This window comes from Mizuhopecten yessoensis, unplaced genomic scaffold (assembly GCF_002113885.1).
Source record: "Mizuhopecten yessoensis strain PY_sf001 unplaced genomic scaffold, ASM211388v2 scaffold9173, whole genome shotgun sequence".
Taxonomy (NCBI): Eukaryota; Metazoa; Mollusca; class Bivalvia; order Pectinida; family Pectinidae; genus Mizuhopecten; species Mizuhopecten yessoensis.
In genome coordinates, this window is record NW_018407915.1 from 150,861 (window position 1) to 176,242 (window position 25,382).

The window sequence follows — 25,382 nt, forward strand, 5'->3', positions numbered from 1 at the left end:
CTAGTGAGTACAGGTCAGTGTGGAGACAGATCTAGTGAGTACAGGTCAGTGAGGAGACATAACTAGGTAGTATAGGTCAGTGTGGAGACATAACTAGTGAGTATAGGTCAGTGTGGAGAAATAACTAGTGAGTACAGGTCAGTGTGGAGACAGATCTAGTGAGTACAGGTCAGTGTGGAGACAGATCTAGTGAGTACAGGTCAGTGTGGAGACAGCTACTGAGTACAGGCCAGTGTGGAGACAGAAATAGTGAGTACAGGTCAGTGTGGAGACAGATCTAGTGAGTACAGGTCAGTGTTGAGACAGATCGAGTGATGACGGGTCAGTGTGGAGACAGCTACGGAGTACAGGCCAGTGTGGGGACAGAAATAGTGAGTAAAGGTCAGTGTGGACACTTATCTAATGAGTACAGGTCAGTGTAGAGACAGCTACTGAGTACAGCCCAGTGTGGAGACAGAAATAGTGAGTAAAGGTCAGTGTGGAGACATTACTAGTGAGTATATGTCAGTGTGGAGACAGCTACTGAGTGCAGGCCAGTGTGGAGACAGATCTTCTAGTGAGTACAGGTCTGTGTTGAGACAGATCTAGTGAGTGCAGGTCAGTGTGGAGACAGATCTAGTGAGTACAGGTCAGTGTGGGGACATATCTAGTGAGTACAGGTCAGTGTGGAGACATAACTAGTGAGTACAGGTCAGTGTGGACACTTATCTAGTGAGTACAGGTCAGTGTGGAGACAGATCTAGTGAGTACAGGTCAGTGTGGAGACAGATCTAGCGAGTACAGGTCAGTGTGGAGACAGATCTAGTGAGTACAGGTCAGTTTAGGGACAGATCAAGCCCTTTATAACAGATTAGTGTCATACACACCAAGTATCCCTTGTTACTTTTTACACACCAAGTAAACCTTGTTACTTTATACGCACCAAGTATCCCTTGTTACTTTGTACACACCAAGTATCCCTTGTTATCCCTTGTGACTTTGTACACACCAAGTATCCCTTATTATCCCTTGTTACTTTGTACACACCAAGTAAACCTTGTTTACTTTGTACACACCAAGTCTCCCTTGTTATCCCTTGTTACTTTGTATACACCAAGTAAACCTTGTTACTTTGTACACACCAGGTATCCTTTGTTATCCCTTGTTACTTTGTACACACCAAGTAAACCTTGTTACTTTGTACACACCAGTAGAGACAGATCTAGAGAGTACAGGGCAGTGTAGAGACAAATCTAGTGAGTACAGGTCAGAGTGGAGACATAACTAGTGAGTACAGGTCAGTGTGGGGACATATTTAGATAGTACAGGTCAGTGTAGAGACAGATCTAGAGAGTACAGGTCAGTGTAGAGACAANTTACTTTGTACACACCAAGTAAACCTTGTTTACTTTGTACACACCAAGTATCCCTTGTTATACCTTCTTACTTTGTATACACCAAGTAAACCATGTTACTTTGTACACACCAAGTATCCCTTGTTATCCCTTGTTTCTTTGTACAACCCAAGTATCCCTTGTTATCCCTTGTTACTTTGTGCACACCAAGTAAACCTTGTTACTTTGTACACACCAAGAATCCCTTGTTATCCCTTGTTACTTTGTACACACCAAGTATACTTTGTACACACCAAGTATCCCTTGTTATCCCTTGTTACTTTGTCACACCAAGAAATCCTTGTTATCCCTTGTTACTTTGTACACACCAAGTATCCCTTGTTATCCCTTGTTACTTTGTACACACCAAGTATCCTTTGTACACACCAAGTATCCCTTGTTATCCCTTGTTACTTTGTACCTACCAAGTATACTTTGTTACTTTGTTCACACCAAGTATCCCTTGTTATCCCTTGTTACTTTGTACACACCAAGTATCCCTTGTTATCCCTTGTTACTTTGTACACACCAAGTATCCTTTGTACACACCAAGTATCCCTTGTTATCCCTTGTTACTTTGTACCTACCAAGTATACTTTGTTACTTTGTTCACACCAAGTATCCCTTGTTATCCCTTGTTACTTTGTACACACCAAGTAAACATTGTTACTTTGTACACACCAAGTAAACCTTGTTACTTTATACACACCAAGTACACCTTGTTACTTTGTTCACACCAAGTAAACCTTGTTACTTTGTACACACCAAGTAAACCTTGTTACTTTGTACACACCAAGTATCCTTTGTTTCTTTTTACACACCAAGTATCCCTTGTTGGGGCCTCGCAGATGCCCAATCACATTAATCTTGTCTCTATCCAATTTTACTTACGCATTAGAACTTGCTTCATTATCCGATTTTTATTTTAAAAAATCTAAGCATATACAATTTACAGAGGACAGATTTTTAATTGGAGCAAAATTCATGCATAATTAATAAGAATTCGAAACATTCTAAACTGCTGTTGTTTCTGCTCAGTAAAGAAATCAAATAATCTGATGAAACTTGGTCAACATATATGTTACATAAAAGTGAAGAAAACAAGTTTGAGTATGAGTGAAGTTTTTTAATAACTAAGTAGCACGCGACAATTTCATTGGCTAATTGGTAGACCATTGGATCAATTCCAATGGAAGGGAGCTAACTCTTTTATGGCGAATATTTAGCAATTGAGTGATGGTAATAAAATCTAGCTTTAATGTATTATCAGTCTTAGCAAATATGAATTTACAAAAAAAATCAGTCTTTTTGGTGGCTTTATTTATTTAGTAGCTTTATTCAATTAGAAAAAAAAATCTAGTCTTATTGGTGGCTTTATTCATTTAGAAAAAAAATCAGTCTTATTGGTGGCTTTATTCAATTAGAAAAAAAAATCTAGTCCTATTGGTAGCTTTATTCATTTAGAAAAAATCTAGTCTTATTGGTAGCTTTATTCATTTAGAAAAAAAAATCTAGTCTTATTGGTTGCTTTATTCAATTAAAAAAAAATCTAGTCTTATTGGTAGCTTTTTCATTAAGAAAAAATCAGTCTTATTGGTGGCTTTATTCATTTAAAAAAAATATCTAGTCTTACTGGTGGCTTTATTCAATTAAAAAAAATATCTAGTCTTACTGGTGGCTTTATTCAATTAGAAAAAAAATCTAGTCTTAATGGTGGCTTTATTCAATTAAAAAAAAAATCTAGTCTTATTGGTGGCTTTATTCAATTAAAAAAAATATCTAGTCTTACTGGTGGCTTTATTCAATTAAAAAAAAAAATCTAGTCTTATTGATAGCTTTTTCATTTAGAAAAAATCTAGTCTTACTGGTGGCTTTATTCATTTAAAGAAAAAATCTAGTCTTACTGGTGGCTTAATTCATCTAGAAAAAAATCAATCTTATTGGTGGCTTTATTCATTTAGATAAAAAAAAAACAGTCTTACTGGTGGCTTAATTCATCTAGAAAAAATCTAATCTTATTGGTGGCTTTATTCATTTACAAAAAAAGACAGTCTTGTTGGAGGCTTTATGCATAGATTTAGTAATGCATTTTATTTATGACCTTACTTCCTAAATATCTTTTTTCTGTTCATTTTCATGGAAAATTGAATAAGATAATTAAATATCTATTACAAAATTTTAATTGAAAACTGCTATTCCAGGGCAGTGCATGACATGAATCCACTCTATTTCTTTATTTGTATCTTTCAATTATTTCATTTTGATCAACAGTAAGTTAAGTAGGTAAATTTTGTTGCTTTCTTAATATTTTATAAACACCAAGATGTATGGCTATGGCAATAATGAACACTAGTTTGTTGTGTGTTACCCCATAGGAGGTTCTCTGAATGTTACCAGTGTCCTAACATCAAGCTTTAACAGGTGTAGTGGTTTAGTTCCCGAAATGTTTCCAGAGCCCTCACTCACCATCCTTCCTGACCAGTTAGTTTCCTTGTTTTATTCTATATGCTTATCATTTCTTGTTATCTTCTACAAAATACATATGTGTTTCAGGCCAAACCCAAGATGAAGCTCCTACGACAGGCCTATGAGAATGCAATATCTGAGTTTGGGTCTACAAATGCTGGTGAGTTAGTCAGCACATGTCAGCAAACCATGTACTTCTTTATAAATTAGTAAACCATGTACTCTCTAAATCAGTGAACCATGTACTTTCTAGATCAGTGAACCATGTACTCTCTAGATCAGTGAACCATTTACCCCCTTTAGATCTGTAAACCATGTACTCTCTAAATCAGTGAACCATTTACCCTCTTTAGATCTGTAAACCATGTATTCTCTTAATCAGTGAACCATTTACCCCCTTTAGATCTGTAAACCATGTATTCTCTAAATCAGTGAACCATGTACTCTCTAAATCAGTGAACCATTTACCCTCTTTAGATCTGTAAACCATGTACTCTCTAAATCAGTGAACCATTTACCCTCTATAGATCTGTAAACCATGTTTTCTCTCTAGTTCAGTGAACCATGTGATCCTTCTAGATAAATGAACCATTTAGTTTATCTAGATCAATAAACCATGTACTTCCTCAAGATCTGTAAATCGTGTACTGTCTGTAGATCAGTCAACTATGTACTCTCTCTAGATAAGTAAACCTTGTAATACCTCCAGAGTAAGTACTTGAACCAAGGCCAAATACATTACCTAATATTTTGTCATAGTTAGAACGTGACAAATTATATAAAGACAAAATTGTTGAAAGATAGTTTTGCATGCCATTGATTTGTCATTTGGTCGTCACGATCAATCACTTCACTGTTTCAGAATGACTCAGGATGTTTTTTTATTCAAACGGTTGATCAATAAATTATATTCTTTGCCAAATAACAGATGATCGTGCTTAGGATATGAACTCTGTCGATTGATCGCTTTAACATTTATTGTTGTATTAATTACTGTATTGCATGTCAGGAAAGGCATATGGCAACTATTGTAAAAAACGTCCAACTGAAGCAGAGTTTGTTGGCCGTGAGACTGGCACACTTCCCAGGTGTGGTATACAGCAGTAAGTTGTGGGTACAGGATACTGTGATTTTATATCAGACTGTTAGGTCCCTGTCTTCCTCACCCCTGCAGGTGGGGGATTGGGAAAGAATACACCTGCTGTTACCCACTGCATGTATCGTAGGAGGCGACTAAAGTGGGAACGCCTTGCAGAAATGGGGATTTGCTTTAGTGTCCTCTATTTGGGGACTAGCTATAGTATACACCTGCTGTTACCCACCGCATGTATCGTAGGAGGCGACTAAAGTGGGAACGCCTTGCAGAAATGGGGATTTGCTTTAGTGTCCTCTATTTGGGGACTAGCTATAGTATACACCTGCTGTTACCCACCGCATGTATCGTAGGAGGCGACTAAAGTGGGAACGCCTTGCAGAAATGGGGATTTGCTTTAGTGTCCTCTATTTGGGGACTGGTATACACCTGCTGTTACCCACTGCATGTATTGAAGGAGGCGACTAATGTGGGAACGCCCTGCAGAAATGGGGATTTGCTTTTGGTGTCCTCTATTTGGGGACACAAAATCGACCAAAATAAATCTGCTGTACCCATTGCAATAGTTGGGATCTTTATCGTTCTTTCTACTTCTAACTATCTTCTATTTCCTAGCGCCTTGCTTGGCATCACCTCACTTTTTGCCTTAATGTTGAGCATTCGCCTAGGTGAGGAAGACAATGGGTTCTGTCCCAAGGCTGGGATAAACTAAAGTCCTTAAATATTGTAGATGTTATTCCCTGCTTAACGTTCAGCATTGAGAGGAATGGCAACAACTGGNTAAAGTCCTTAAATATTGTAGATGTTATTCCCTGCTTAACGTTCAGCATTGAGGGGAATGGCAACAACTGGTCACCCGTTGTCAGTATAATGTGACCGGGCGGAATGCTGTGCTGGGTGTCTTTGGCATGGTATTTCAGTGAGATAGCACTATAAAGTTGGCATCAGATCAGCGCTATCACAAGGAGGCAAGCACACCAACATACCCTGTCTCCTGCATACACACATGCAAGCACGCATACACTACACACATGGAGGCATGTCCTTAAATGACCTAAGCTGTTAATATGACGTTAAGCAAAATTAAACCAAACCAAACCCTGTCCTCCTATTTTCAAGTCAGGCTAGCTACTGTACAGTCCCTATAATACTGTACTAGTCAGGCTAGCTACTGTGTGTATGTACAGTACATATAACACTGAACTAGTCAGGCTAGCTACTGTACAGTAGATATAACACTGAACTAGTCACGCTATCTACTGTACAGTCACTTTAACACTGAACTAGTGAGGCTAGCTACTGTTTGCATGTACAGTAAATATAACACTGAAATAGTCAGGCTATCTACTGTACAGTCACTTTAACACTGAACTAGTCACGCTAGCTACTGTACAGTACATGTAGCACTGAGCTAGTCAGGCTAGATACTGTACAGTACATATAACACTGAGCTAGTCAGGCTAGCTACTGAACAGTCCCTTTAACACTGAACTAGTCAGGCTATCTACTGTACAGTCCCTTTAACACTGAACTAGTCAGGCTAGCTACTGTGTGTATGTACAGTACATATAACACTGAACTAGTCTGGCTAGCTACTGTACAGTACATATAACACTGAGCTAGTCAGGCTAGCTACTGAACAGTCCCTTTAACACTGAACTAGTCAGGCTATCTACTGTACAGTCCCTTTAACACTGAACTAGTCAGGCTATCTACTGTACAGTCCCTATAATACTGAACTAGTCAGGCTAGCTACTGTGTGTATGTACAGTACAGTACTGTACAGTACATATAACACTGAACTAGTCAGGCTAGCTACTGTACAGTCCCTATAACACTGGGCGAGTCAGGCTAGCTACTGTACAGTCCCTATAATACTGAACTAGTCAGGCTAGCTATTGTACAGAACATATAACACTGGGCAAGTCAGGCTAGCTACTGTACAGTCCCTATAACACTGAACTAGTCAGGCTAGCTACTGTACAGTCCATTAATGAGTTAGTTCTCTGCAGTTTGTTAAGTTCCTTCAGGATTCTTTCTTTATAACTATCTCTACACTACAAAGCACTGAAAAGTTATTAATTAAAATGGCCACTTATCTAAAGAGAAGTTTAAAAATATCTCAGTTGTACTAGTTTTACTAATCTTCAATAAAATCTTTGTTATTTGTATTGATGAATCCTCACTCTTTATCCACCGGACAGATATGCCGGGGTATTGTAAATTATAAAGTATCAATTTGCCTCTGACATCATTGAAACAGTTAACACTGGAGATTTTAATTTGCCGTTTCACTGTTGTTGATTTTGTGTGGTCGAATGATGTTGACTTCCACTAATGGATCTGGTGACAGCACATCAGCTGGTCGCTGCTACTTCAGCTTTCTAGAGACAGCATTGTTGGTTTGGATGTCGCCATATTGCCTCACTCTGTACACAACAGAAGGTCAATGGCTATTTCTATCTCGTGATAATTGTATTAGATTTTCTCTCTTTTCAAAGCTTATTTCCACTCCCTTATAAAAACTTAAATCAAGATCTGCCTACAGTTAACAGCTTGTGTGATGCTTCATGAATAGGGTTTAATAACATACATTTTTACCTCAATTGGGACAAAGTGTTTGTGAGCTTATGGTATGATGCAGTGTCTGTCATCTTTCCATCAACCTTTTTATTGGAACAACTTTTTCTTGAAAACTGAAATACCCAGGGTCTTGATGTTTAGCCAGTAGGTACCTGGGATGGAATGCTGTACATTTTCCTCATGTAAAGGATCATCATCATACATCTTTCCTCAATTATGGACACTTTCTAGTATTAGAATTCAATAACTGTTTTTCCTTATTTTATCCGTCACTTGTTTCTTAATTAACAAGCAAGACCAAGTAAACTCAAAGGATATATACAAAGTAAACTCAGTTTATTATTATTATTTTTTTACAGACCTGTGGATCGACTTTATTCAACTGGAACAGACCCACCCACAGGGCCGTCCGGAGGAGGCAGGCAGTATCCACTTCCGAGCAGTCAAATGTCTGGAGGGAGATCTCAACCAACAATTTATCACAAAGTACACTCTCTTACAGACTGGACACTTGGATGTATGACAGACAAGTAACTCTACAGACTGCACACTTGTATGTATAACAGACATACGGCTCTACAGACTGCACACTTGGATGTATGACAGACATAGGACTCTACAGACTGCACACTTGTATGTATGACAGACATAGGACTCTACAGACTGCACACTTGTATGTATGACAGACATAGGACTCTACAGACTGGACACTTGGATGTATGACAGACATAGGACTCCACAGACTGGACACTTGGATGTATGACAGACAAGTTACTCTACAGACTGCGCACTTGTATGTATGACAGACATAGGACTCCACAGACTGGACACTTGGATGTATGATAGACATAGGACTCTACAGACTGGACACTTGTATGTATGACAGACATAGGACTCCACAGACTGGACACTTGGATGTATGACAGACAAGTTACTCTACAGACTGCACACTTGGATGTATGACAGACAAGTTACTCCACAGACTGGACACTTGGATGTATGACAGACATAGGACTCTACAGACTGCACACTTGGATGTATGATAGACAGGACTCTACCGACTGGACACTTGTATGTATGACAGACATAGGACTCCACAGATTAGACACTTGGATGTATGATAGACATAGGACTCTACAGACTGGACACTTGTATGTATGACAGACATAGGACTCTACAGACTGCACACTTGGATGTATGACAGACATAGGACTCTACAGACTGCACACTTGTATGTATGACAGACATAGGACTCCACAGATTAGACACTTGGATGTATGACAGACATAGGACTCTACAGACTGGACACTTGTTTGTATGACAGACATAGGACTCTACAGACTGCACACTTGGATGTATGACAGACAGGACTCTACAGACTGCACACTTGGATGTATGACAGACATAGGATTCTACAGACTAGACACTTGTATGTATGACAGACAGGACTCCACAGACTGGACACTTGGATGTATGACAGACAAGTAACTCTACAGACTGGACACTTGGATGTATGACAGACAAGTTACTCTACAGACTGGACATTTGGATGTATGACAGACATAGGACTCGACAGACTGGACACTTGGATGTATGACAGACAAGTTACTCTATAGACTGCACACTTGGATGTATGACAGACATAGGACTCTACAGACTGGACACTTGGATGTATGACAGACAAGTAACTCTACAGACTGCACACTTGTATGTATGATAAACATAGGACTCTACAGACTGGACACTTGGATGTATGACAGACAATTAACTCTACAGACTGGACACTTGGATGTATGACAGACAGTGAGGACTTCCAAAGTATTGCTGGGACAAATATTTGCGGTTCATGGTGTAATGGAATAACGACGGTACTGTTAGATAAACAAAACGTTAGACTTGTATTTGAGTGTGATTAAAAGAGATGATATTACATGTTATCCTCTGGTGATGTCTGAAGGAGGCTGGTGTGGATACAGGAGTAACTTACAGCAAAGTTTTTGTTACTGACATATGGATAAGCTGAATAAATGTGGATTAAAATAGAAAAACTGTAAATCAGGTGTTAGGAGTTGTTTGTCACCGATTTTCTGGTGAGAAGTATAGAGAGTTTTATTCTGACAAAATTATTGTTTCTACAATCAGAATAAGGCAGAAAGACAAGGTGATACAGAAACATGTCATTCTGTAGCCTAAATAGAACACGTCCTTATTGATGTAATCGGTACAGCCAGTTCTAACACTTTACATTAATCTAGTTAAGAAAAATAATACTGTGCAGCTTTAAACAAGCAAGGTCAAGCAAGATGACCATCAGTCTGGTGACCTCCTGAGGTCAGATTCGTCCTGTAGACAGAGTGACGAGTCTGGACCACCAGATAGGGGATCATTGATAACAAAATGACCCGAAGATCCTAAAATCTGGCTATGGAACCCGGTCAAACGGGTTTTCCAGTGGGATGTTGTATTCCAGACAACAAGTTAAGGTTATGACACCTCATCTAGGATTGCTAGACTCTACAATGACAGAATCACAAGGCCACACAAAAGCCAACTCACAGAGCACGTTAAAATGAAGCAATATGTCTGTCACACAAAAAACCGGCAACTAGATAACATAAAAGAGCAGTAAAACAGATGAAGGAAACATCCATGATTGTAGCTATGTCGGACGGAAACATAAAACCAATCTAGTCCAAACATTGGTCTAGACCTCTGCTATTATCTTGTCAGAGTGAGAAAGAGTTAAAATCTCACAGAAAACTCTTATTGGTATATGTTGTCTTCGTTTAACTTCTTTCTTTCACCAATTACAAAGAGCTTGACTTAAGTTATGTAACTGATAGACACTTTTTATTGATGTATGCAATTATTTCATTTTTTTGGAAGGAAATACGAAAAGTGTTTTCCTTTTAAGATCATTGGTAGACATCAGATATAAATGTATTCTTATTACTTTTTAGCATTGGTCAAATTATGCTTCGGATACTAAATGTTATTGGTGTGTTTGGTTTAGGGCAGACTGACATATCAATCGGCTGGTTGCAGACAGTGGGTTTACTGCCTTTACTATCGGGAGTATCACACAGTAACACTCATTTGCTTCCTTTCATAGCTGTTCTGCTGTGATTCTGAATTTCATGAGACGAGACAAGATATTTCACAGCTCCACTAAGCACATGTATTGAAGGTTTACTTGTATATCATAAATATATCAAGACCATCTTAAACAATTATCACCTTCACATTGTTGGTGTTATAAATTCTAATCTTGGCAATCTCTACACTATTGTCATTTACTGCAGAAACTAATGATGCAAACAAAGTACCAGTCTGGAGACATTTCAGATGTTTTGTCAAATAACACTAGAAATATGAAAGCTATCTTTTCACATAACACTAGATAAATTACAGCAATTTTATCAAATAGCACAAAGAAGATGACAGCATGCAAGAATTTTACAAGAAAAATGGCAGCAAACTTTTTGAATAGCAGCAATAGAAACATATTTGATCTTCAGGAATGTGTACTAATCACGAAGGGTGTATTTTAATCTTCAGTGATGTGTATTGATCTCCAAGGGAGTGTATTGATATCCAGGGGTGTTTATTGAGCTCATGGGATGTTTATTGATCTCCATGGTTGTGTATTGAGCTCCAGGGATGTGTATTGATCTCCAGGGGTGTTTATTGATCTCCAGGGATGTGTATTGAGCTCATGGGATGTTTATTGATCTCCATGGTTGTGTATTGAGCTCAGGGGATGTTTATTGATTTCCAGGGTTGTGTATTAAGCCCAGGGGATGTGTATTGATCTCCATGGATATGTATTGAGCTCAGGGGATTTTTTTTATTGATTTCCAGGGTTGTGTATTGAGCTCATGGGATGTTTATTGATCTCCATTGTTGTGTATTGAGCTCAGGGAATGTTTATTGATTTCCAGGGATGTGTATTGAGCTCAGGGAATGTTTATTGATTTCCAGGGTTGTGTATTGAGCTCAGGCAATGTTTATTGATTTCCAGGGATGTGTATTGAGCTCAGGGGATGAGTATTGATTTCCAGGGATGTGTATTGAGCTCAGGGGATGTATATTGATCTCCATGGTTGTGTATTGAGCTCAGGGAATGTTTATTGATTTCCAGGGTTGTGTATTGAGCTCAGGGGATGTTTATTAATCTCCATGGTTATGTATTGAACTTAGTCGATGTTAATTGATCTCCAGGGATGTTTATTGATCTCCAGGGTTGTGTATTGAGCTCAGGGGATATTTATTGATCTCCCGGGATGTTTATTGATCTCCAGGGTTGTGTATTGAGCTCAGGGGATGTTTATTGATCTCCAGGGTTGTGTATTGAGCTCAGGGGATGTGTATTGATCTCCGCGGATGTATATTGATATCCAGGGATGTGTATTTAGCTCAGGGGATGTTTATTGATATACAGGGTTGTGTATTGAGCTCAGGGGATGTTTATTGATCTCCAGGGTTGTGTATTGAGCTCAGGGGATGTGTACTGATCTCCAGGGTTGTGTATTGACCTCAGGGGATGTGTATTGATCTCTAGGGTTGTGTATTGAGCTCAGGGGATGTGTATTATGGGGGTACACCCATTGTGGCCCTGACTGTTAGACCCATAACAAGTATAAATTCTGAACCCCACCTCAGGCTGTTGGTTACCACCAAGTTAAATCAAAATCTGACAAGAGCTTTTGAAAGAGAAGACAAAAAAATGGTTTCAGTTTTTGTACAGAGTGACCTCCTTTGAGGATCAGACCCTTCTTGATTATACATTATCTCATCCTCGTGATCTTAGCATTAGTCTATGAAAAATGTTGATGAAAATCCACCTTTAGGTTGCACAGAAGTCTTTTGGAGGTTTTGCACTCTGTGATCAATTATGGCCCTGTCCCTCAGCCACCTGGTGGTCAGCCTCACCTTGAGTATACATTCATTATGGCCATGTCCCTCAGCCACCTGGTGGTCAGCCTCACCTTGAGTATAAATTCATTATGGCCCTGTCCCTCAGCCACCTGGTGGTCAGCCTCACCTTGAGTATACGTTCTGATCCCCACCTCAGGCTGATGATTACCATCAAAATCTGACAGTCGGTTACGAGAAGTAAAACTAATGATTGACTCAGAGGATGCGCAATAGAAGATGGACGTCGCATGACAAAAGACAATTACAGTACGTAGGTCACCCGAGTGTAGGTCATCGAGTGACTCCAATGACCTAACAACTACAGTTGTGGGACCGCACAACTTACCAAAAATAGCGTGCGCACACCGTGCATACATCGTTCACACACCATCCGCACATCGTCCACACATGGTGCGATTTAGCAATCGTTCGCCCCGTTGTGCGCTTCTCTCCGCACAACTGTGCAATTTGGTATCATTTGTAGATCAAAATTACGGAATGACAAAAATACGAAGGATTGTGTGCGATAATGTAAACTGTGTATATATCTGTACTTTCTCATCACAATAATCAAGATTATACAATTTCACAATGCGTGTTACACAGTATTACAGCGACCGTTAGGCTGTCAAGAATGGGTTTGGCTCCATGGTAACAGAACAGGTAAATAACAATTTTATGAGTGTCCGGAGTTTTACCTGACCAGTGCCTGACACACAGAGCTGATATGCGATACCGTTTGACCATAATGAATAGTATTTGTTATTTGCATTCGTTTGCCTATAGCTCCCCTTCACCTGGATTTTCACACCCCCGGCCTTACCTGACGAGTTATGTAAGTGCCCCAGGCGGGGAGTAAACTACGGTCCAGGTACATGTACAAAGTGGTTATGTTTACCTGTATAAAGGATTGTGTTGTAATTTTACATGTGTCGATTAAATTTGTTTAAAAACACAGAAAACACAATTTCTAAATATAAGAATGTATAGACAGAAAGATAAGTTTATAGATGTTGCTAGAATATAGAAACATACGTAAACTACAAGTTTATATGTTTAAACACCAAACCGTATAAATTGTTAAGGCATTCCTCAATTTACACCAACCACGATTGTTATCGAACAACGTCTGTCAATCGTGCGCACATATGTGCGCAAGCAATGATCGTCCAGCTTTTTATCGTTCGCCCATCGTGCACACACCGTTCACACACCGTGCACACATCCCACAACTGTACATCTGACCTGACAATCTTGGCCTTGGCTCTAACGAAAACTGTACTCTGGGCATGTTGTCCGGGAGCAAAGGTTCTCACACAAAGTTTATTGGACCATCAGGTTTCCTAATCAACCAACTTTGGTGTGGTTCCCTGCTATCTCAAATGATAAATAACAAACAAGTATAGACAATATTTGATATTTTATAATAAGAAAGCATTTTAACCCTTTAGTGGTCAACACAAATCTAGAACTAGTCTGAACTTACAAAGCAATTTCTCACCAGACAAATCAATTCAAGCATTATCATACAACAAAATCAGAAAATGTAAAATTATAAAATGTCATGGCAAACACCATTTTGGTTATATTCTGGCATCAAGCGAGCTAGGAAATAAATAAACTATAGAAAAATAACATATAAAACAGTACAGTAAAATAGCACACAGCAATAAGTTATCACAAAAAATCAGATCAAAATAATTTAAAATATGTAACAGGTAATCTTACTTTGGTGTGTTTTATTCTTTAAACATTGCATTTGATCCTGAATACTCTAACTGAAGTTACTCTATATACTGTGTACTACAGCAGATCCTGAATACTCTAACTGAAGTTACTCTATATACTGTGTACTACAGCAGATCCTGAATACTCTAACTGAAGTTACTCGATATACTGTGTACTACAGCAAGTATTGTGGGGGCACCAGTTCACTAATATACTAATCGGTTATAATTCAACAATGCGCTAAAACTTCAGAGCACTAAAATATATTATTTACTGTAACTTTAAATTATGAAGGATTTTCCTTGCATAAAAGTAAGATAATATAAATCAATAAGGAGTAAACCAAGCACATCGGACAGTTTCTCTATAGGATATACACTGTACAATGAACAGTCAATAGTAAAAATACACACTGTATTAAAGATATGAAGCCAACTAAGATATAAACTAGTTATATACCTGTATCCTGGCTACAATGAGTAAAACCCCTTTTACATACATGGCACAACATGCTACGACAGAAAATGTGGAGAATTCCTAGAATACTACGAAAGATGTTGGGCAATTTTCAACAATAGTTCTACAGTTTTCCTACAGTTTTTAAACACAGTTCTAATAGATACACGATAGTCTAGTGGTAGGACACCAGGCTCGTTACCGAAGGGTTGCGTGTTCGAGTCACGGCACGGCACTGTGTTGTATCTTTGAGCAAGATACTTTACTCTGCTTGTTCCAGCTGTAAATGAGTATGTGGTTGGGCAGTGCTAGAAATGTTGAATGCTAGCTGTTAGCGCCGAAATGGCAGCTCCGGCTGTATGCTCCCCAGGGAGTTGAGAAAGGTATTGGCTGGTTGCAAAGGCCCTATAACCACGAATAATAATTTGTGAACCGCTTTGAGACGACCTACGAACTAGGTTGTGATAAAGCGGTATTTAAGGACCTCAAATTATTATTATTATTATGAAAGTTCCATAATCATACGTCCTGTCTGCGAATGTCATGGGTTAATCCTACGACTAAAACTCTATCTAAGGAGGCTGGTAGTCTAGTGGTAGAATGCCAGGCTCGTGACCGAAGGGTTTCGTGTTCGAGTCACGGCACTGTGTTGTATCTTTGAGCAAAATACTTTACTCCGCTTGTTCCAGTCTACTCAGCTGTCAATGAATATGTAGTTGGGCAGTGCTATAATTGTAGAATGCTAGCTGTGACCGCCGAAATGGCAGCACCGGCTGTATGCTCCCCAGGGAGCTTTGAGACGACCTACGAACTAGGTTGTGATAAAGCGGTATATAAGAACCTCGAATTATCATTATTATTATAACGACAGTTGTGTGGCAGTAGATCTCCTGGCTATATAATACTGGAATATCTGGATACCTCTGCTTCATAAAGATGGCAATGTCATCAGAGAGAACCTGAGAGAGTCTAGCTATGAGCTTTAAGGTTGAGAGTACAACAGAGAGAACCTGAGATAGTCTGGCTATGAGCTGTGAGGTTGAGAGTACAACAGAGAGAGTCTGAGACAGTCTGGCTATGAGCTGTAAGGTTGAGAGTACAACAGAGAGAACCTGAGAGAGTCTGGCTATGAGAGCTGTAAGGTTGAGAGTACAACAGAAAGAGCCTGAGAGAATCTGGTTATGAGCTGTAAGGTTGAGAGTACAACAGAGAGAGTCTGAGACAGTCTGGCTATGAGCTGTAAGGTTGAGAGTACAACAGAGAGAACCTGAGATAGTCTGGCTATGAGCTTTAAGGTTAGGAGTACAACGGTGAGAACCTGAGACAGTCGGGCTATGAGCTGTGAGGTTGAGAGTACAACAGAGAGAGTCTGAGATAGTCTGTCTATGAGCTTTAAGGTTGAGAGTACAACAGAGAGAACCTGAGACAGTCGGGCTATGAGCTGTAAGGTTGAGAGTACAACAGAGAGAGTCTGAGACAGTCTGGCTATGAGCTTTAAGGTTGAGAGTACAACAGAGAGAACCTTAGAGTCTGGCTGTGAGGTTGAGAGTACAACAGAGAGAGTCTGAGATAGTCTGGCTATGAGCTGCAAGGTTGAGAGTACAACAGAGAGAACCTTAGAGTCTGGCTATGAGCTGTAAGGTTGAGAGTACAACAGAGAGAACCTGAGATAGTCTGGCTATGAACTGTAAGGTTGAGAGTACAACAGAGAGAACCTGAGAGTCTGGCTATGAGCTGTAAGGTTCAGAGTACAACAGAGAGACCCTGAGAGTCTGGCTATGAGCTGTGAGGTTGAGAGTACAACAGAGAGAACCTGAGAGAGTCTGGCTATAAGAGCTGTAAGATTGAGAGTACAATAGAAAGAGCCTGAGAGAATCTGGTTATGAGCTTTAAGGTTGAGAGTACACGGAGAGAACCTGAGAGTCTGGCTATGAGCTGTAAGGTTGAGAGTACAACAGAGAGACCCTGAGAGTCTGGCTGTGAGGTTGAGAGTACAACAGAGAGAACCTGAGAGAGTCTGGCTATGAGCTGTGAGGTTGAGAGTACAACAGAGAGAGCCTGAGATAGTCTGGCTATGAGCTGTAAGGTTGAGAGTCCAACAGAGAGACCCTGAGAGTCTGGCTGTGAGGTTGAGAGTACAACAGAGAGAACCTGAGATAGTCTGGCTATGAATGAGCTTTAAGGTTGAGAGTACAACAGAGAGAGTCTGAGACAGTCTGGCTATGAGCTTTAAGGTTGAGAGTACAACAAAGAGAACCTGAGATAGTCTGGCTATGAGCTTTAAGGTTCAGAGTACAACAGAGAGAACCTGAGACAATCGGGCTATGAGCTTTAAGGTTGAGAGTAAAACAGAGAGAGTCTGAGACAGTCTGGTTATGAGCTTCAAGGTTGAGAGTACAACAGAGAGAGTCTGAGATAGCATGTCTATGAGCTTTATGGTTGAGAGTACAACAGAGAGAACCTGAGACAATCGGGCTATGAGCTTTAAGGTTCAGAGTACAATATTTGTGCTGCAAATGTATGATCTTCCTACAACAACCAATTATCTCAGGACTTTTCTACAACAACTTATTTTTCCTCGTGACAACCAAAGGGGGTGTGGTCATACAATTGTCTTAGGAACATTGTAGGATTTAACTTTGACAGCCTTGACATGATTTCCACGATAGTCATAGTATGACACATATTCTATATGTGAACCCTACTAAACAGGTTTGAAATCCACCTCTACCAACTTACAGATCCTTCTGTCATACCTGTTAAAAATGTATGACAAAAAAATCACATGTTGCATGTGAAATAGGTTTTAAGTAGCAAAAGTAATATTTTCTTTCCTTTTGACAGGAAAGTTTCCATTAATTCCACCTTTCGTCCTTGAATCCTGACACATAAACTCTTAACTATGAAATTGAGGATGAAAGTATGAGACCAAGAAAGATAACTCTGAGAACCAGAGTACAACTATTCAGTATTAGGTACATTTACACACAAACTGTAACATCCAAAACCATAGTTATCTTCCCTTGTCATTTAATTATTGTAAATCAATATAATCATTTAAGAAAAACTCATTCACAAATGAATTCCACTTGATGGCCTAAAACCTTGCCTGTACACGTATTTCTAAAACGAAAACAACAAGTATAAGTTCTATACCAATGAACCATTTGGTCAATGATGCAAGATTGTCAAAAAAGGATTTACTGAGATTCGTTTTTAACCAATGAAAAACATTAATTACTAGCTCAGACATATTAATGAAAATGTCTTGAAAGGGAGATTTTGACGATGTTGTAGCAAAATATTGATCCCACAATTTCCATCTTAGATTTCATGTACAATATATAACACCTTTAATCATTGTAAGCAATATAACTACTTAAGAAAAAAATCCCGAACTAATTTCACTTCTAAGCATGAAATCTATTATCTACGAGCATTTTATATTTTATGATCATTATTCTGGACATAATGTCTAACAGAGTGAAGAAAGCTTTGCTAAGGATTTGGTAAAATGGGCATCTCCAATGAAAATATCCAGATCAAGGAAGTACACATGTACAACTTTTGAGTAGGATGATTATATTTGTGGTGTTCCATAAAATTCAGGAAAATACTGAAGGAGAAGTTGTCCATTAAAGATTCTGTCTAGGGAGGACGGATAAAAGCACAGACAGAACACAGAACACTTGATTCCTGTATACACCCCCCTCCCCCATTTGTCACACAGTACAATGGTGAGTGTGTCGGTCACGATTGAGAACATCTTTATGAAGTACCAGGGACACACAGCTGAGCCAGCTTCGACTGGACTGCATTTCTCCTACGATCTCCCAGCTGTCTGTCTCAGGATCATAGCATTCAATTGTGTCGTGGTATCTGTAATCAAGGGTACAACATAAGTTACACCAAGATAGCTTGTATTGAGTATTGATAGTAAGTTATACATAGAATATATCTTCTGATTTAAAACTTTAAATGCTGTTTATATCCTACTGACCTGTCCCAGCCCTCCTCCCCTCCAAGGACATAGACCTTGCCAGACACCACAGCGACACCAGGCCTGTAGCGTCGCTCCAATAGGGCACTCTTTTGGACCCACTGGTCTGTCCTTGGGTTGTAACACTCAACCTTACTAGTGTTTTCTGTAGATGCATGCCAACCTCCTTTCATAATAAACAAACAAGCACGGATACAATGATATATAAATTATGATTTATTCACTATCATTCTCTTAAAGGTCAAGGTCACTGTTAGTGAATTAATTCTGAGCAAATAATCACACAAGGGTCAAAGTTGTACTAGGGAAAGGAAAGCCCCTATTGAATACAGGCAAGATTTGTTGAAGGTGAAGGTCACTATTACTAACAACAGATTCTTTGTCCGAAATCCTAAATTCAGAACAAAGGGTTAAAGTCACTGTTTCTGAAGATCATTGTCCAAAAGTTAACTTTGAGGTTAAAAGGTTACAGCTATAAATGTAAGCACAGCCCAATTCTAATGAATTCCATTAATGTATAACAGCAAATGGTCCTCTAGGTTTTCTGCCTCTTGTGGCTCTCAGGGGGAACCTCCATTGACTCTCAGGGGTAAATACTGCCTCCTGTAACTCTCTCAGGGGTAAATACTGCCTCCTGTAACTCTCTCAGGGGTAAATACTGCCTCCTGTGACTTTCTCAGGGGGAAATACTGCCTCATGTTACTCTCCCAGGAGGAAATACTGCCTCATGTGACTCTCAGGGGGAAATACTGCCTCATGTTACTCTCTCAGGGGTAAATACTGCCTCCTGTGACTTTCTCAGGAGGAAATACTGTCTCCTGTAACTCTCTCAGGGGGACAAACTGCCTCCTGTGACTTTCTCAGGGGGAAATACTGTCTCCTGTGACTCTCTCGGGGGTAAATACTGCCTCCTGTGACTCTCTCAGGGGTAAATACTGTCTCCTGTGACTCTCTCAGGGGGATATACTGCCTCCTGTGACTCTCTCAGGGGGAAATATTGCCCCATGTGACTCTCTCAGGGGGAAATACTGTCTCCTGTGACTCTTTAAGGGGGAAATACTGCATCCTGTGACTCTCCGAGGAGGAAATACTGCCTCCTGTGACTCTCCCAGGAGGAAATACTGCCTCATGTGACTCTCTCAGGAGGAAATACTGTCTCCTGTGACTCATTAAGGGGGAAATACTGCCTCATGTGACTCTCCCAGGGGGAAATACTGCCTCCTGTGACTCATTAAGGGGGAAATATTGCCTCATGTGACTCTCTCAGGGGGAAATACTGTCTCCTGTGACTCTTTAAGGGGTAAATACTGCCTCCTGTGACTCTCGCGGGGGTAAATACTGCCTCATGCGAGTCTCCCAGGAGGAAATACTGCCTCATGTGACTCTCCCAGGAGGAATTACTGCCTCCTGTGACTCTCCCAGGAGGAAATACTACCTCATGCGACTCTCCCAGGAGGAAATACTGCCTCATGCGACTCTCCCAGGAGGAATACTGCCTCATGCAACTCTCCCAGGAGGAATACTGCCTCCTGTGACTCTCCCAGGAGGAAATACTGCCTCATGTGACTCTCCCAGGAGGAATTACTGCCTCCTGGGCCCCCCCCAGGAGAAATACTGCCTCATGCACCTCTCCCAGGAGGAATACTGCCTCCTGTGGCTCTCCCAGGAGGAAATACTGCTTCATGCGACTCTCCCAGGAGGAATCCTGCCTCATGCAACTCTCCCAGGAGGAAAACTGCCTCCTGTGACTCTCAGGGGGAAATACTGTCTCCTGTGACTCTCCCAGGAGGAATTACTGCCTCCTGTGACTCTCTCAGGAGGAAATACTGCCCCATGCGACTCTCCCAGCGGGAATACTGCCTCATGCGACTCTCTCAGGGGTAAATAGTGCCTCATGCGACTCTCCCCGGAGGAAATACTGCCTCCTGTGACTCTCCCAGGAGGAAATACTGCTTCATGCGACTCTCCCAGGAGGAAATACTGCCTCATGCGACTCTCTTGTTCAGATAATTAGGGATTACCATTTACATATCCAATCATTTTACCTCAGCCCAAGACATCCATTTCATCTCAAGGGGCTAGAGGCCAGAGGGCCGATATGGGTTGAGAGCTGATATGGAGTAAGATATGAAAATTGTCATATAACAACCTTTTAATATTGCATATATAGCTCTATAACATCAACACTATTGTAATTTGACAATAACATGTAAAACATACAGCAAATTTATATTTCATGCTTAATATAATCACACTTTATCTTAAAATAAAATACAATGCATTACAAATTCAGATTGATATTAAATGTGTACCCTTTCAGTTTGGTTGGCTACCTGTATATGATAAAAGTGAAATATCTGACTACAGCGGTTGCCCATATGATTGGTAACCGGAATCAAAATGTCATGTTACAGTATGATTATAGGTGGTTGTTTTCTGGGGTGTGACAACCTTACAACACCCAGGGTCATTAGAAGACAGTGTTTATGACAATGGGGTCACTCCAGGGCCACTTTCGAAGTTCACCCCTACCATAGCTTACTATAAGTGGTAATAATCATAGATCTCCAGAAGATATTGAGCACATGGTATTTATTATTATCTATTATTATTATTATTTCCTGTAACCTACCTATGATATACAGCAGCCCGTTAAAGGTTCCTGTAACCTACCTATGATATACAGCAGCCCATTGAGGACACAGGCCCCAGATCCTGAGGAGGGTTCCTGTAACCTACCTATGATATATAGCAGCCCGTTGAGGACACAGGCCCCAGATCCTGAGGAGGGTTCCTGTAACCTACCTATGATATACAGCAGCCCATTGAGGACACAGGCCCCAGAACCTGAGCGAGGAATCAGCATGGAGCTCTTGTCTGTCCACTTGTCTGTGCGAGGATTGTAACACTGGACCAGTTCTATTCCATCCCCGTCCTCCATCACAGCTCCACCTGGAGGTAATTTAAAATAGGACTTTAAAAATCCTCTGCTGTCAGCTCAATACCGTTTGAACAAATTCTGACAGGAACATGGACATACAAAGTATTATCTAAGTGGTTATTTGAATAACATTAATCATTAATAGTTGAAGTGAAAAGAAAATTATACATATATACAACAAGCAAACATCAGTCCATATACATATACAACAAAGCAAATATCAGTCCATATGCAACAAATATCACAATTACAGATATGTTACACTTTTTAACTTACCTGTTACATACAAACAACCCTCCATTGCGGCCACTGCTGGACTTGTCAGAGCAATCTTCATGGTTGACACAAATGTCCAGTTGTTGGTGGTAACACTGTACTGCTCAACACTGTCCAGTCGACTGGAGCCGTCCCAACCCCCCACAGCATACATGTGACAGTCCAGCATCGCCACACCTAGACAGAAAATGTTCCCTGGGACAGTCACATAATGGTTAGACTCTGTTGAAGGCATTATACATTTACTTAACTTAGGTATTAAGATATTTTCACCTTTGTGACAAACATTACATACATTGTATTCCATACAAGTTTTGATTACGATATCGTATACAGTAAACATACATATTCTAAACTTATTTCAGTGACTATCATGCTTTAAATAATGCACTAAATGAAGTATTTTTTTTATTGCGATGTGATAATCCATTTGATGATTGCTAAAATTTAAGTGAGCTAAAATCAGTATGTTAATAATTAAAATTAGATGTATATTTATTTGTGATTGCATGCTTTAAATATATTGTGATTGTATGCTATAAATATAATAACATGTGTTATTTCATACACTAAATGAGTTTTTTTGTGTGCTGTAAGTAAAGTCACTATATATGATATTATATTATGATTGTATGCTGTAAGTCAAATCACTACATGTATTATACACAGGTAGATTGTACTTGTATGTGAGCATGTGATACACATGTATAAAGCACCTATTACCAGGTAGTTATTCTATTATACCTAGCTCAGATCTGGCTACTTGCATGGGAGATAACTCTTCCCAGCAGTCAATACAGGAATCATACCGCCACACACTTTTACTGGCAGAGCCATCAGGGTATTCTCCTCCAGCTAGGTACAGGTAAGTGGAGCCTACAACACAATCACAGCCAAACCTTACATGATGTCATCAAATTTTTGATACCCACAGTAAAATGGAAAATGCCATATAAGAACAAGGTACAAATATCCTTGCCTGAAGCCACTAGTCCATGCTTGCTAACTGCAAATGGAAGACAAGCCAATGGTTTCCACTGGAAGGTGTTGGGGTCCAGGGTTTCCACACTGCGGAGAACCACCTTGTCGTCTTCCCCTCCGACTGCTACAATTACCTCTGTCATCACTGAAATGTAACAGTTTACATAAACACAATAGAAACAATAGAATCAGTGTCTAAACATACCTAGCAGTAACTTAGTACAGCTTTACAGTTAAGTGTACCTGAAGTTACATATGAAATTTCAGAAAGATCCATCCAGTACTTGAGATATAGTGAGAACAAACTTCAAACAGAGCCCCACCCCTATGTCCCTAGGGGAGTCATACCCACCATTTATACAAAATTGAGTCCCTTTGGCCCAAGGATGCTCCAGATTTAATAAGGATAAAATCCATTAATCCCGATAGTTGAAGAAGGATTTTAAAGGTTTCACCTCTATTTCTCCTATTTGGCCCTTCCATTTTACACCCACTGCTTATACAAAATTGGTTCCCCTTCACCCAAGGATGCTTCAGACCAAATATGGAACAAATCCTTTCATTCCTACAGAAGAAAAAGGATTTTAAAGAATTTGCTATATTTCCCCTACTCGTTTATAACTAGTAGCGATTTTTAGGAAAAGTTGATGGACGACGGACACCGCCCATGGCATAAGCTCACCGGTCTTTTGGACCAGGTAAGCTAAAAATGATATGTACCTGCACTTTTTCGGAGTCGTGTCCGCTGGTTGTGGAATTGACATTGTCTGTCCTTTAACAGCTGAAATGTCTTGGCTTCTTCAACCAATTTCCTACATGCCCTAGACTGCATGATAGTAATGTTGCTTTCAACAAAGTCATGAATAAAGTAGGGGTTAGTCAGTGGAAGTCTGACACACTCCAACACATTGTTAAAGTCATCTTTACGTTTCTCAATCTCATAATTTAACCAACATGCTGCTGCTTCAAATACCACCTCTTCACTATCACACACAAGATCATCATCAGACAGTATTTCTACCAGCTTGGACTGGTTAATCTGGACAAACTCATCTTGCTGCCACACAGTGACAAAGTTCTGTAATAAATATTCACGAGATTTCTGCTGTAGTTCATCACAGGCATGGATTTCAGCGAAACAATGAATACCTATACAGTTGGATTCGTCCATGTTTTGTTCAAGGTAATGGCAACAAGCTTCCTTCACTGTCAAAACTTCAAAAAGGTTTGCAGCAGACAAGAGAGACTGGACATTTGACTTGTTGATAAGTACCTCTGATGTATAGGCAAAGTCTAGGAGTAGTTCTACCATGGAGGCTTCCATACAATTAATTGAAATTTTATCTTGAAAACTTTCAGCCATACTTCCAGCAAACATGGCTTTGAAATATGGGCTAAATGACGACAAAATCACTTTGTGACAATAGAACTCTCTGCCATCTACACATATTGTGATGTCACAGAATGTTCGACTTTTTCTGAGATTATTTAATCCTGCAAGAAGCTGAGCTGGATGAGAAACTTCTACAAATCGGTATTCATCTTCTGATACAGTGGAACCATGGTTGCTCACAAGAGAATCCATACTTGGAACTCTCATGGAAGAAAATAAAGGTAGGTGCAGATTCGATCCAAAGTTCACAGGTAAAGTTGAGGAAACGGACACTGCACCTCCATCTGACGAGTCCCCCATAATTAGTTAGCTTAATAAGTCACTGGTACCCAAATGATTCAACATAGGCCATTAAGTTCCACAAGTCAGCATCTGTAAGAAACATAAACATTTTAAAATATTGGGCAATATTAAGTACATGTTACATGTATGATGTACAACAAAATGTACATGCCCGTTGTTGACAACTTCCCCTGAACTCTACAATGACAATGTATTTAATACTCTCGTCAGCAATGCAATGAACCACAGGTGTTCGTTACAAATGTCTGAAATACACATACATTTTTCTATACTGAAATGGTTCACAGCACACGTGTATGTTTATGTGTGCTGTGGCCCATATCAGTATAGCATATGTGTATTTCAGACATTTGTAACGAACCCCTGTAATTGATCTATGCGGATGACATATACATTATGTGATCAGTTTCTGTTTCCGTCTATTACACACAGCAATATAATGTGCACACATTGCATACATACAGTGATATTGCTGCATGCATACTACTACATATGTAGTTTCTATGTCTATAATGTCATTGATAATTTTCTCATTTGTGTGTCGAAGAAATGTCCACTGAACGAATGTTTCAGATTATTATAACATTTCTACAGACGACTTGAACAAAAATAAATCTTGCACAATTTCAATGCACAAAAAACTTTCATCTTGTGTAAATTTGACAGTCCGTACATAACGCTACTTTTCGTCAAGGCAATACGTTACTACGTTTAAAGAAGATTCACACTGTCTTTAAGGCTAATCATTACATAGTATCACCCACCAGATTTCTTTCAATCACCATCGGGGTTTTTATTTGAGCTATCAGACTCCCTGGTCCATGTTGACGATGAAATGTAGTGTTTTTTATCTCTACAATCAGGAGAGTTCC

General features: G+C 39.7%; 2 protein-coding genes across 3 annotated transcripts in view; one reads left to right on the plus strand and one right to left on the minus strand.

Moving 5' to 3' along the window:
• The window catches only part of LOC110457522 (U3 small nucleolar RNA-associated protein 6 homolog), a 24,895-nt gene extending 15,310 nt beyond the window's left edge, over nt 1–9,585 (plus strand). Inside the window, exons 5-6 of the mRNA XM_021508846.1 lie at nt 3,927–3,999; nt 7,875–9,585. Of these exons, the coding sequence (XP_021364521.1) occupies nt 3,927–3,999; nt 7,875–8,038 (237 nt within the window). The 3' untranslated portion in view covers nt 8,039–9,585. The remainder of the gene's footprint in view (nt 1–3,926; nt 4,000–7,874) is intronic.
• Nucleotides 9,586–16,742: 7,157 nt separating this feature from the next.
• Nucleotides 16,743–25,359, minus strand: LOC110457521 (kelch-like protein diablo). 2 transcript variants are annotated; one of them, XM_021508845.1, is made up of 8 exons: nt 25,275–25,359; nt 23,535–24,579; nt 22,813–22,959; nt 22,578–22,709; nt 21,834–22,010; nt 21,422–21,568; nt 18,617–18,782; nt 16,743–18,495 (listed from the first exon to the last, which is right to left on the minus strand). In XM_021508845.1, exons 2-8 carry the CDS (start codon nt 24,505–24,507, stop codon nt 18,339–18,341), a joined length of 1,899 nt encoding a protein of 632 aa, XP_021364520.1. In that variant the 5' UTR covers nt 24,508–24,579; nt 25,275–25,359; the 3' UTR covers nt 16,743–18,338. The 2 variants fall into 2 exon arrangements, with proteins under 2 accessions (XP_021364520.1, XP_021364518.1); XM_021508843.1 differs by having other exon boundaries at nt 21,834–22,028.
• Nucleotides 25,360–25,382: the final 23 nt, after the last annotated feature.

Bases quoted from the DNA above. Each gene is read 5' to 3' on its own strand.
- LOC110457521 (XM_021508843.1), bottom strand. From the start codon at position 24,507: ATGGGGGACTCGTCAGATGGAGGTGCAGTGTCCGTTTCCTCAACTTTA. The intron at 22,960-23,534 runs GTACATATCATT...GTTACATTTCAG, and splicing joins ACGACTCCGAAAAAGTGCAG to TGATGACAGAGGTAATTGTA. The intron at 21,569-21,833 runs GTAAGTTAAAAA...AATTACCTCCAG, and splicing joins GGGTTGTTTGTATGTAACAG to GTGGAGCTGTGATGGAGGAC.